The sequence below is a fragment of the Caretta caretta genome, chromosome 8 (genome assembly GCF_965140235.1).
Source record: "Caretta caretta isolate rCarCar2 chromosome 8, rCarCar1.hap1, whole genome shotgun sequence".
Lineage (NCBI taxonomy): Eukaryota > Metazoa > Chordata > Testudines > Cheloniidae > Caretta > Caretta caretta.
Window position 1 is genome coordinate 61986554 of NC_134213.1, and position 14247 is coordinate 62000800.

A 14247-nucleotide genomic window follows, 5' to 3' on the forward strand; every position below is an offset into this window, starting at 1 on the left:
TACTTTTACACTCCAGGAGGGTTTGTAAAAAGACAACCCTTTAGTATTGATTAATCAAATAACCAATATTCTTTCTTTATCCTCCCAGTTTAAGAATATTTAAGGCATGTACAAGACCTAGTGGTCTGTAACATTCAAAGCAGGCTGTTAAAAGGAAATAAGATCTAACACTCCAGATAATTAGGCATTCTCTGTTGGGAGCAGCAGGCAAATAGAAAACAATAATAGCTGCTGAAGTACCAAAAGGCAGCTTGCATCTTCAGTGGACCGTAAACATTTTTGACAAAGGTAAAGCCGTCTTCATGATTGATTTCCCAGAGTGGAATCAGTGATAGGGAATTAATGTTAGTTTTATTGTTTCAACTTTGTAACAGCTAATGTGAGAAATGTTTTTTAAGTGTATAGCCTTGTGTTTTTATCATTTCAGAGACCTGATTATTTTTCTTCATTGGGGTTTTGAAATCCTTACAATAATGTACATTTATAAATAAATAATCCCATAATCCAATTCCTAATGTGGTCGTGCTTAGAGACCTCAGCCCTATTGCTGTACAAATGTATAGCAAAGAGACAATACCTGTCCCAAAGAACTTGCTGTTTGTGAACTTTATCTTCTGTACTAACAGTGAATAGATTTTTCTTAGACTACAGGTGGTAGTTGCATATACTCATTAAAAGTGCACTTTGAAAATGTAGGTTAAATTGTTGCAGCTGTCTCTCCTGTTGCAATGAGCTTTTTGTATTAAAGTTTAAAGTATGTGCTGAATAAGCATTTTTAAATTGCTACATCTCCTTTAGTTTACAATACAATTCATAGGGGATTTTCTTTTAAATTCCAAAGCATTTTAAAGAAACCCTAAACAGTAATCTCAAGAAATGAACAGGATTTGCTTTCTGATAAATACAAAATTTGAAATTGAGCTGCATACAACAAAAAGCAGACATGAAGTCCAGAAATATTACATACAAAAATAGTGTGTTAATGCTGAAGAGACTTGCATGTGGAAAAAGCAGCTGTTTTGGAAGTACAGCAGTCATTAATGTGCTATAACAGTGACATTATAAAGAGAAACTATGTTAATGTACGATGCTTTCCTCACAGTAGTGTTGACAGCAACCTGTCTCATATAAATAATTGAGATTTTTTTTTTCCTTTTAGGAATTTACAGTGACTAAAAGCTTAAGTCCTTTAATGTGTGTGTCTCCTTCTCCTTTATTTATAGGGACCGTGTAGTCGCGGTGTTTGTTCAGGGTCCTGCTTGGCAGTTCAAAGGCTGGCCATGGCTATTGCCTGATGGATCCCCTGTTGATATTTTTGCAAAAAGTAAGCTTCTAGTTACAGATAAATGCTCTTACATGTTTTTATCATCAGTGCATACTTACCAATAGTTCAGGTTTGGCTGGGAGTGTTATGGGATTTGGATGTGGTAGGGAGCTAGTGCCTTGGCACCGTTGGCAAGTATAGCTCTTGCTCTCTGCAGCTCTCTCTCCTCCAGGAAATGAACTCGCATGCTGGCTTCTTCCACACCTCTTCAGGAAAACAAGTTTTTCGGAAAGGTAGATTTCTTGAAGATGAGGGAGCTGTTGCTACAGAGCAGTTGGCTTCTGTTCCACTTCTGGGAGACCCCTGAGTGGCTCAAACCTCTTTGGTTTCTCTTTACCCCCAGAAACACTGATAACATGTTCACGAAGTCTGAGCTCCGAATCTTCCTTGAGAAGGTGGTTTGCTGTTACAGAACTGCTCCTCCTCCTAGCCTTCACCCAGGCAGGGACCATTGAGGGTCACCAGATGTCCTGATTTTATAGGGAGAGTCCTGATTTTTGGGTCTTTTTTTTATATAGCCTTCTATTACCCTCCATCCCCATCCCGATTTTTCACATTTGCTGTCTGGTCATCCTAGGACCATCAGACAACTTCTCTTTTCATTTACTCCAAGACAGCCCAGCAACATCCCTCCACCCCAACCCAGCAACTCCTAGAAATCTTGCTGCTTCATGAAGTTCACAGTACTCACCAGTTGTTTCTGAAATAGCAAGTGCACAAGTTTGCATTTTTTCCGTTCTGACAAACGCCCTAAAATGTAGAGCATTCCAGGGTTACAACCTCTCTCTCCCGTCCCCCCCCCCCAGATTCCAGTACTTGTCATGGATGGGTTAAGTCCGTTTGTATTTTGCTATGTGTATTTTATAAACATAGCATTTGTATAAAATAAGATGTCTTCCTAAAACTTTAAGCTCTGACATAGGTAAAGCTACTTCTCAGATACAAGCTAGATGAAAGGCAGTTAGTCTGCTGATATTTGATCATAGCAGGCCCTGGATTTAGACCTCTTTGCGACCAGGAATTTGCCTAGTGTGGCTTGAGGCCAGTGCTGTTGGCTTACATGGGCAAGCACAAACTGATGCTTACTCTTCTGATTGCAACATGTGGAGCAACATCTAAGGAAACTCCAGGCCTCTACTGCTTCTGATCTGTACTCCCATCCCACTCCCTGCTGCTGTTGCAGGTGGATTGAGTGATTTAAATCTGCAGTGGCAAACCTCAATTTAAATCCGTTTTAATCAGCATTTTCATTTATACTTCAGTTATTTTCTACAGAGAGATGCATTCTCATTCGCTGATATAATTGTTAAAACACGTTGATTTACATCTAAAAACAGCCTTTACACTAGATTTGGTACGTCATCTTGGTACCTGGGAGGGAACACTATAACTATATATTTTTATTTAAGCAATTATATAGCCTAATATTTTCAGATGCTTAACAACTGTGTTTTTAGTATGTTAGAAAGTGGTGAATGATAATTTACTACTTTACTACTGGATAATTAACTCTTTGCTCATGATTTGTGTCAAATTGCATTAGAATGGTAGCTGGAGTTTAATTAAACACACAAAACAGCATACTTATTTATTTTATTTAAATGTTTTAAGAGATTATAAATTTAGGCCTTAAGAGATTTTGTATTAAATTCGTATTTCATTTTAAACAGGTTTATTTGTAAAAAGAAATGCTTACTATAATTTAAACAACAATCAAAAAATCATTGATTTATATCCACCCTGCGTTGTTGCTACAGCCTTCAGGGTGAGAATCCTCTTCCTCTTCACCCCTAAACACACACACACACACACACTCTCTCTCAGTCTTGCCCTGTGTTTTCTGAGCTATAGTTAAAAATCCCTAGATCCTGCTACCACAGCCCTAGTCGAGGCAAGAAGAGAGTAGTGAGTTGGTGGAAGAGAAATGAGGGAGAGGATGCTAGTTGAGAAAAAGAAGCAAGACTGAGGGAGAGGAATGAGAGTTGAGAACATGAAGGGCACTCATTACTCACATGTGTTCAAATTGAAAGGGGAATGTGATTACTTTTCTCCTGGCTCATAAAAGTACTTCTGAAAAGCAAACTTTTTTTTAACCTTAGAAATGCACCAGATTGCCTCACATGCCAGATATTTCAAAAATATTTTCCTGAAAAAGAATATATCTAGATCTTCCTACAAGAGCTTTATTCCATCTTCCAAACAAGCTACTTAGTATTTTCTGGGCTATTCAAAAGAGTGAGTGCTGGGTGTTTCTACCTGCTACTCTGGCTCCATTTATCATTTTGCCCTTACACAATCTCTTTAATAGCCTAACTAAATATGATCAGCAGCTTCTGCACCAGTCCATTATCTAACCTGTAATCTGTCAGCATTTACAGAAGCTAAAAGCTGTCAGAGGCAACCTGGCCCACTTCCAGAATGACAATTAACAGAGATTTAAAGCTGGTTAATGTAGATTGAAATTTTGGAAAATAAGAAGTTGATTGCCATAAAATCTAAGCAAATTGATCTAAATGCATGTAGTAAATCATGGATTAGACTATACCCAGATCACATCAAACTAGTTTTACTATCTCGATCACTTTATGCTGGTTAAAATCCTGTAAAGTTTCATGAATGGCGCTTAAAATATTACTCTCCTTATCCCTGGTATTCTTTTCATTCTACAGCTTTTGGTCCTTCTTGTGAAACTGTTTTGACTCTATTTTTGGACTGACACTCATATAAAAATAACAATTTTCTTACCTGTATACTCTTTACATCCATAATTGGACATTTCAAATGAAAAGTTGAATATTTTGCCATTTTAATCTACATAAATATTTTATTTGAATGCCATTTTAAAGGTCTTCCTGCTATAACGTGTTAATGCGCTTCTGTTGAACCTGAAGGTCAGTTTTAGTGGGTTGACTTTCGTTCAGTAATCTTTAACCTAAACTCAAAGGTTCTCTTTAACATTCAGAGATTTTCTTTGTAAATGCATAGCCTTGGTATGCAATTATCTATTCTGTTTATCTGCTTATTGTGAAAGGCTTGGCATCATTTGATATGAAAAAACTAGCTTTATTCATTCTCAGTCTTTATTCAAAAGGTTTGAAGTTGACTTGACAGTTTCTTACATAAGGTGATTTATTTATTGAAGCAACTTCTTAATTGTCTAATACAAAGAAATGAGAACTTTAGTACAAAAAAGGCCAACCTGAGACACTTACTTTGTGCATACATTAGTGTTGTAAGTTTACATTTTTCAAGCGCTTAGGTACATCTTGCTACAGAATGACCCATGGACAGAGGAGGGCAATGACAATGACTAGCCCAGTTTGGTTAAAGATTTGGGTGGGAAGGAAAGATTAAGGGCTGGTGCACTGGGCAAGAAAACTGCAAGCTAGAGTTATATAAAATAATTACATAGAAAAGTCTGGTCAGATGTTCCTCCTCTTCTTCTCCTATACTACAAGCATGGAAAATAACTCAAAAGGCTGCAAACTTAATAAAATGGAATGAAGTAATCTTCAGTGCACGTTATTAGTCTGTGGAACTACCTTCTGCAGGATATTAAGGCAAATATTGTAGCTTAGGCATTTGAGATTGGAGATTTGAACTGAGTAGCATGTACAGTTAAACCTTGTAATTTTATCATGGACCTAGGTTATCAGTTCTCATGTCTAAGAAATCTCCCTTCTCTGCTCCTGTATTCCACAACTACATGTACGGTAGAAGGCGGGGGCTGATGCTTTTCTGAAGGGTCCAACATTCTCCACTGTTGGCAACAAGATAATAGACTAAATGGACCACTGATCCAGTGTAGCATAAGCAGTTTATATGGTCTCAGCTTTTTCTGAATCACAACCTTTTTATTTTAGTTGTAATTTCAAATAAGAAATCAAATTCTATAAAATCCTCTTGAAAAACCAACAAATGTGAACTGGAAGCACACTGCAGATTCTGAACTGTTAGTTTTGACTTTTTCTATTTGTAGACTATAGATATACTGTATCTAAGTGACTGTGTTACTTTAGTTGCTGTCATATCAAAGTAAGCAAAGACTTTATGAAAACCATGTGTCTGTCTATTCGTGTACCTAACCCCCAGTTAAATTAATTCCCTTCTGGGTTGGAGTGCAGCATTTGTTGAACACCAAAGCAAAGTTAGACCATTTAGGACAGGAAATGCATCAGAATATCTTATCAAGTTGAAGTTGCAGGGGTAATTTTAAATATTAAAGACTGGATGTAATATCTAAATTGGAATTTGGCCAAGAGAGACAGGTAACTTCCCTACTATTGCAAAATAATACCATGGAGTGAGTGAGTGTGTGTGTGTGTATTTAATACTATGGTCAGTTCTTAGGTTTTATGTAATCCCCAAGAAACAGCACTTCCAATAGCATAGTGTCTCTTAATGTCATGTTGGTGCATTAGCCAAGTACCAGCTCAGAGGTAAGTGTCCTCCACTGAAACATTAAAAACACTTCCTGCAGCACCTTAGGGTTACCTTGGAGTTCTATTGTAACATTGATTGGGACTGACATAAAATAATTTGAGATCTGATGAAATCACAGCATAAGATACCATTTATACAGATTAATATGTAAACAGTGAATATTATCTTGCTACTATTATCAGAGTGCTCAGTTCATGACAAGAGCCACCCACAGGAATGCTGATACTGAACAGGGTAGCACTATTCAGATCTGTGGCTACCCACAACAACAACAGTGTGAGAGCAGTACTCTTCTTTGACAGGATGGAGCAGCAGCTGTAGTACAGAATAAAAGGTCTGGTGGTCACTACTTGTGCATCAATGTAACAAAGTGTTGTAATGGGTCCAAGAGTCTCAGCTCTGATAAACGCTGCATTATGTCTTCAGTAGACGTCAGTAATAAGAAGTGAAGCAAGCCTAGAGAGAAGGCAACAGCCTAGAGAGGGAGGCGGAATCCTACTATATATTTGTGTGGTATTTGAAGTTAAAAACTCAACCTCAGATGTACGCACTCAGGCCTGGTCTGCACTGGGAGCGGGGGGATCAATCTAAGTTATGCAACTCCAGCTATGTGAAAAATGTAGCTGAAGTCGATGTACTTAGACCTACTCACCGCAGTGTCTTCGCTGTGGTGAGTCGACTGCTGCCGCTTCCCCGTCTACTCTACCTGCTCCTCTTGCAGCGCTGGAGTACAGGAGTCAACGGGAGAGCGCTCGGGGGTCAATTTATCGTGTCTAGTCTAGACGTGATAAATTGAGCCCCTCTGAATCGATTGCTGCCGTCCGATCTGGCTGGTAGTATAGGCATACCCTAAGACAGAGCAGTTGTAATAAGGGGGGGAAAGGAGGAGGATCCTGCTTCTGGGAGGGAAATAACGTGGACACAAAACATAACAAGAATCCTACTACTGGATCTGCATCCTTGTTTTAAGTTAATTCTAGCAGGCTACTGAGTAAAGCAATGCTATTTTCCTTTCTTTAGATTATTTTATTGACCTCTATAGTGTTCAGAAAATTAATGCTTTTGCACTGAGTCGAAATAACTAGTTCATGTAGGCTAATAGATTTACAGTGCAGAGGATTGTTTATGTAAAATACAAAGTTAAATTTATGCAAACTAAATGTCCGCCTAGTAGTTCACTTTCAAGCAACTCAGGTTGCTGCATAGACATCCATTAAACAATCAAGATGGCTTCAAAAAGGTTTGGTTTACTGATTTACATCTTGGGACAGCTCAGAAATGGCCCAATAGAATGTCAGTTCCCTCCCAAAAATTGCATTTGACTTGAATTCAGCTCAACGAGCTATTTTTCCAAGAATCTGTGTGCATTAAAGCTAGGGACTGCCACCTCACCCATAATCATAGCATTGCTACTATGATATATATAGAGTTGGGTCATGGATCCCATATGTAGACATGGCTGTGTGTCCTTAAATTACGTTTTCTGGTGTGCATTCTTAACTGTGAAGAATTTTTGTTTTGTCCAATGAGGATGATCCTATAATGTAAACTCAGGATTATAATCTAACTGTTGCTTTCTTGCATCCTGTAGTTAAAGCTTTCCATCTCAAGTATGATGAAGTACGTCTAGATCCAAATGTACAGAAATGGGATGTGACAGTATTAGAATTAAGTTATCACAAACGGCACTTGGACAGACCAGTATTCCTACGTTTCTGGGAAACTTTGGACAGGTAAATATGCTGAAAAGCTTTTACTCTGAGTTTTTTGTGGGCAGGGAGAGTAAGGTATCATGGAAATTGTATATCTTAGAAAGATCCAAGCTATAGCTTGGAGACAAAATACTGCTTGCTATTCATGATAATGGCGCTGCAAAGCCACCTTAAATGGGCAGAAAAAGTACAGATAGACCGAGGGGGAATAACCAATCTTTCTGGAATGAAAAGTGTCAGTTTAATTCAAAAGAGTGTGACAGTAAAGCTGCTACTAAACCATCTACTAATACTAAGTCCATACCTACAGTTTTTTCATAATGTAAAGAAGGAGCTTGAGGAACAAGTCTTATGAACAATTTCCCATGTGGCAGTTCACTAAACGTTAGGAAAACAGACGAGCCTATTGTATCAATGTGTAAGTTTACTTTGATTTTGATACTGTGATTGTTTAACAGCAAAATACTTAAACAATTAAGGCTGGGATTTTCAAAACTGCCTAAGGCACCTAAATCCCATTGAAGTTAGAATTCCTTCAGGCTTCTCTGAAAACCCCAGTGAAATCACTCATTTCCAAACTTTATTCTTGTATCTCCCCATCAACATTGTCAAGGTTCCTTCCCCACTCTGAACTCTAGGGTACAGATGTGGGGACCTGCATGAAAACCCCCTAAGCTTATTTTTACCAGCTTAGATTAAAACTTCCCCAAGGTACAAACTATTTTACCTTTTGCCCTTGGACTTTATTGATGCCACCACCAAGCGTCTAACAAATATATAACAGGGAAAGAGCCCGCTTGGAAACATCTTTCCCCCCAAAATCCTCCCCAAACCCTACACCTCCCCACACCCTACACAGCTTGATAAAAATCCTCACCAATTTGCATAGGTGAAAACAGACCCAAACCCTTGGATCTTAAGAACAATGAAAAAGCAATCCGGTTCTTAGAAGAAGAATTTTAATTGAAGAAAAAGTAAAAGAATCACCTCTGTAAAATCAGGATGGTAAATACCTTACAGGGTAATCAGATTCAAAACGTAGAGAATCCCTCTAGGCAAAACCTTAAGTTACAAAAAGACACAAAAACAGGAATATACATTCCATTCAGCAGAACTTACTTTATCAGCCATTTAAACAAAACAGAACCTAACGCATATCTAACTAGATTACTTACTAAGTTCTAAGACTCCATTCCTTTTCTGTTCCCGACAAAAGCATCACACAGACAGAGAGAACCCTTTGTCCCCCCCGCCCCCATGTCCCCCCCTCCCAGCTTTGAAAGTATGTGGTCTCCTTTTTGGTCAGGTGCCAGCGAGGTTATCCTAGCTTCTTAACCCTTTATAAGTGAAAGGGTTTTTCGTCTGATCAGGAGGGATTTTAAAGGTGTTTACCCTTCCCTTTATATTTATGACAAACATTTTCCAGAAATAACAGCACAGATGTTTCTAAAGGCTTCCCAGAAATGACTGATCAAAGTGAACTTTAGATTCTTTTTCTTATAGTCTTAGAACTTCAGATGTAATTTAATGTCTTCAGTAAGGCATTTGACAGAGTCTCACATTACATTCTCATAAGCAAATTACAGAAATGTGCTCCAGATGAAATTACTGGGTACAAATTTGTGGGTACAAAACTATTTGAAAGACTGTACTCAGAGTAATTATCAATGGTGTGCTGTCAAACTGGGGGAACATATCTCTTGGGGTCCCATAGGGGTCTGTCCTGGGTCCAGTACTAGGCAATATTGTCATTAATGACTTGGGTGATGGAGTGGAGTATGCCCATATAATTTGTGGATGACCTCAAGGAGGGGAGGGATTGCTTGTACTTCAGAGCACAAGATTAAAATTCAGAACTACCGTGGCAAATTGGAGAATTGGTCTTTGAAATCAACAAGATGAGATTCAGTAAAGATGAATGCAAAGTACTGTTCTTAGGAAGAAAAAAATCGAATGTACAATTACAAAATGGGGAATGGCTGGCTAGGCAGTTATACTGATTAAAAGAATTTGGGGGTTAGTGGATCACAAATGGAATATAAGTCAATGTGATGCAGTTGCAAAAAAGGCTAATATCATTCTGGGGTGCATTAACCGGGGTGTTGTAAGAAAGACATGGAAGTGCCACTCTACTTGGCACTAGTGAGGCCTCAGCTGGAGCACTGTATCCAGTTTTGGGCACCACACTGGAGAGAGTACAGAGGAAAGCAACAGAAATGATGAAAGGCTTAGAAAATCTGATTCATGAGGAAGTATTAAACCAAAACGGGGCAAGTTTAGTCTTCAGAAAAAAAAAAAAAAGATGGGGCGTGGACCTGACAAGTTTTCAAATATGTTAAGGGCTGTTATAAAGAGGATGTGACCAATTGTTCTGTATGTCTGTATGTAGGACAAGAAGTAATTGGCTTAATCTACAGGAAGGGAGATTTAGGTTATATATTAGGAAAAACTTTAACTGTAAGGATAACAAAGCTCTGGAACAGGCTTCCAAGAGAAGCTGTGGAATCTGTCATTGGAGGTTTTTAAGAACAGTTTAGATGAACACCTGTAAGCAGGATGGTCTAGGTTTACTTGATCCTGCCTCAGAGGAGGGGACTGGACTAGATGACCTTTCAAGGTCCCTTCCGGCACTCCATTTCTGTGATCTATAAACCAAGCCAGAGTTCCCTAAGAGGAAACATTTGACTGTTCTTCCTTCAGGCATGGGGAACGCAGCATTATACAGAACTTTTATGACTCGTGAAGAATCTTTCTTTTTCTATCTTTTAACATTTGTTAATGGTCTAAGAATTAAGTTTTAAAAGAATTTTACTTTTTTCCCTACTGTGCAGCTTTGTTCCTTGAATGAACACTTTCTATAACTACCAGAAAATGCTGTTAATGCTGTTTTTTGTTAACATTGCAGGTACATGGTAAAACACAAATCCCATTTGAGATTCTGAATCCTCTGGCTACCATTCATTTCCTGAAACGTGATTGAGAAATATGAAAGATGCTCCAGTTTGGAGACTAAGGCTCTCACTGTATGCATTTGTCAGGAACTTTACAAATGAAGAAAGGATCACAGTTTAATCTTTTATAAGGTCTTGTTTGGATGCTTCGTGCTATGGCAGGTTGATACCTGCTGTTATTACAAGCAAAAGTGTTTTCCTTAAAACTATTTTTTTAATAATGTTAGCCTTCTAGCCTGCAAATCAAATTGTATATTTTGATAGCAGCAGTTTCTTCCCCATTTTGTTAAGTTAGCAAAATTTTTAAACAGTATGTTTTTGTTCCTCATTAGAAAATAGGTGGATCTTCACTGAAGGTTACAGTGTGTGTGTGTGTATGTGTGTGTGTATGTTATGAGGCTTTCAAAATGACTTTGCTTCTGAGTTTAGCTCTGGTTTCCTTTGCTTTATTGTTTCACTTACTGAAAATATTTTGTTGTAAATGGTATTACGTTTTAGTCTATAGGACTTGCAAAACTAGGCAAAGTGACAATTGTTTTGGATAAATCAAAATGTCAACCTGTATATGTACTGTATATTCTGTTTTGTTGAAAAAGGGATGGTGAAAAATCAAGAACCACTTCTTTGGGCTTATAATATTCCAGTTTACCAAATCTTTAAACTTTATTACAAATACATTCAAGTAAAGTTAACACAGAATGTCCATCCTCCATACAGATCCTTTAATTTAAAACTTAGTGTGTATGTGTACACTACCGCCTGTCAAATACTTTATATATGAGAGTCCAAACATTGTATAGACTAAACAATGAATAGAACGGGGGAGAGTTTGCTTTTTTTTTAAGTCACCATACAGAATTAATACTTTTGATGCCAGTACATTAGATAACCTCTTATGTTGTCCCTTGTGACAAAAGTAGCCCAAGCCTTGTCTCCAGGAGTTGCCATTTTCTGATCTGAGCAGCTGGAGCCTTCCAGCAGTACTGCGCTTGTACTCAAAATAAACCTACTCCAGTTACCAAAGAACACATTTGCTTGATCTAGGTTATGAGTATAACTAAGGCAAGAAAACACTGGTATTTGTATGAGTTTATGGTAACTACTTACTTTGACATAATATAGTATACCAGTTGATATAATAGAATGATTAAATACTATAACATACATATTATATTTCTGCTCTTAAAATTCTGAACCATGTTTCTTATGCTTTGCATTTGAGGTTTGACAAAAGTAAAATATTCTACGTATTCATTTTTCTTTTGCTTTTATTTCACATTTTATCTTCATTTTTTTAATCTAACTGGCAGCCTAGCTCCTACAGAAGTTTTGGAACCATACTGGCATACCAGGCCTCTGAGGTCCCAATGGCTTTGGTGATAGGTAACATTTTCATCTCAACTGTTCTAAGACTACAATTTTTAAATTTAAAACTACACAAAATAAAAACCTCCCAATTCTCATTTTTTCATAGCAGTTAAAATCCACATCAGTAGTACTAAGAGTGGAGTTTTGAATAGATATCACAAAATCACTGGGAAGAGCAAACAATTCAAGACTGTAAAATAGTTAAATAAAATCCTTTCAGAAAAGTTCCTTTAACTGGTTTAAGTGGTTTGGTCAGATCCAGGTCACTGACTGTCCCACTAAATTTTGTTTCACAGAATTAACCAGAATTTTCCTTTCTTTGTTTCTCTTAACCTTGAGATAAAACTAGGGAACAGTTGTCAGTAGCGCAGCACTTTTACTGTGAAGAAATGATCAATATAATTTGGGGTTTCATACTGCCGAAGTTGTGGGGCATCTAATAGTTCTGTTTCTGCTGCTCAGAAATGGGAAATTTTGTAGAGTTAGTCAGTATTATGTATGTAGGCAATGTACTTAGTTTTTAAAAGACTACTGTAATGGGCAGCAGCCAGTTTTCCCACAAGGTTTTGGTATATACATATACTGCTCACATGCATTATAATTTGGAGATTATACTGTTGTTTTTAAATATGGTACGTCCAATTGACATTTTCTCTTCTCCATCCTCTGTTTGTTGTGTTACGTGTTAAAAGCACATGGTGTTATAGCTCATCAGTCAGTCTCAGACCCTGCAATGCTTAGGCTCAATGTGGCACACTGGAGGACAGCCTGATTCTGATTTCACTTACACTGGTGTACACCCATTGGAGTCAGTGGAGTGATGCAGGTGTGAAACTGACAGGAGAGCAGAATGTGTGAAATCTGTTGGGCGAACTGTACCATTATTTGTGGATTCAAAGCCAGACTTTTAATATTTTGGAATTTTCTATTTGCAAAATAATGTGATTACGATCTAAAACGTATTTATGAAGGAGATGGCACTTTTAGGTCTCTTCATTCATCACGGTAGTGAGGTATCTATCTAAGTCATTGTGCAACTAGTTGCCTTCACTGGGAGTTGGATCAGGTCCTCACAGAATAGCTCTCCTGGGTCTCTCTATATGTACATTTATACACACATTATGAAACTACTTGGACTTAAAGTTTAGCCATACAGCATCATTTTACAACAGATCAGGTGTTTGATATCACTTTATGCTTAATTTATCTACAAATTAATGAATTGTAAGGAAAACTGGTACCAGGAACTGGAAGAAGCTGTACTATGTGCCATTTGTTTAGGTGAGCTGCATTCCTACTGGTGAGCAGTTTTAAGAGCTTGCAGTGCTGAGACGTGTACAAATTGTGTAAACTGTATTGAAAATTAAAATGTATAAGTGAGAATGTGAGCTATTTTACTGACTGTCATTTTACTGAAAAGTTAAATGACACAAGCAGTATGGGGTTCAAATATCAAATTGACTGTTTCCTCTCTCTTCTGTGTAGTACTGTTTTAATAATCAAAACTGCTTTGAAATAGCTAAACAAAAACACCTCTACTATCATTGTCTAAAAAGTACTAAAGCAAGATGGAAACTAGCTTACAGTGTGATATTCAGGGTTCCATATTGCCAGGATTTAAAAAAAGGACAGCAATATTATAGCTGCCAATAGGGACCTTTTGAAATACTGATTTATATTAACAATATTACTGCTTTATAATTTATACAAAGTAAGAACTGTCTGTACACTACTTGAGCTTTCTGAATGCTGCAGTGAACAAAGTGGCAGAAGCAGATTTCTTTAGTCAATGCAGAGGTAATTTCTTTTTAAATAGACTTGTATACCTGAAGAAATAACGGATCAGCACCTTCAACTGAATAGGCTTAACTACTATAAAGTTATTGGCAGGGAATTTTTTTTCTATCAAGATAATTCTACAAGGATGTGCTAAAATCCAGTGCTTGAGCTACATGATTTATAGAACTATTCTACAAAACTGTAAACTTCTTATTTTTGAATACAGATAAGGAGTAATATGTGGGAAGTGTACTATGTATTAAGTTCATAAGGAGCTGAACCTATGATCAAGGATAATGCGATATATGATGTCAGATAAATGTTTATCTGAACAGCACATTTGTTTTTGGCTTTCATTCTGTGTTCAATCAGTGTATAAAATATTACTGTTCTCGTCAATGACTTTCAAAAATGTTTTATTGGTCTAACTTTTCATTCTCATGCCCAGAGAAATATGCACTTAGTTGCTAATACTTGCGAACACTGTACAAAAATAAGCTGGTCAAAATTAATGGATTAGATGGTGGGTTTAAAATTTAATGTTGTGAAGCTGTGCTTATTTTAATTCAAAAGCCATAACTAATGCCAACTACTTTATTAAACCAATGTGTTCATGAAAAATTAAAAATCCCTGCCTGAAGAAATTGTTGGCCTAACAGGTTAAAGTTCA

At 37.3% G+C, this 14247-nt stretch overlaps 1 protein-coding gene across 1 annotated transcript in view; it reads left to right on the top strand.

Moving 5' to 3' along the window:
• The window catches only part of CDC73 (cell division cycle 73), a 174339-nt gene extending 160425 nt beyond the window's left edge, over positions 1-13914 (top strand). Inside the window, exons 15-17 of the mRNA XM_048860401.2 lie at positions 1224-1324; positions 7359-7500; positions 10385-13914. Of these exons, the coding sequence (XP_048716358.2) occupies positions 1224-1324; positions 7359-7500; positions 10385-10421 (280 nt within the window). The 3' untranslated portion in view covers positions 10422-13914. The remainder of the gene's footprint in view (positions 1-1223; positions 1325-7358; positions 7501-10384) is intronic.
• Positions 13915-14247: the final 333 nt, after the last annotated feature.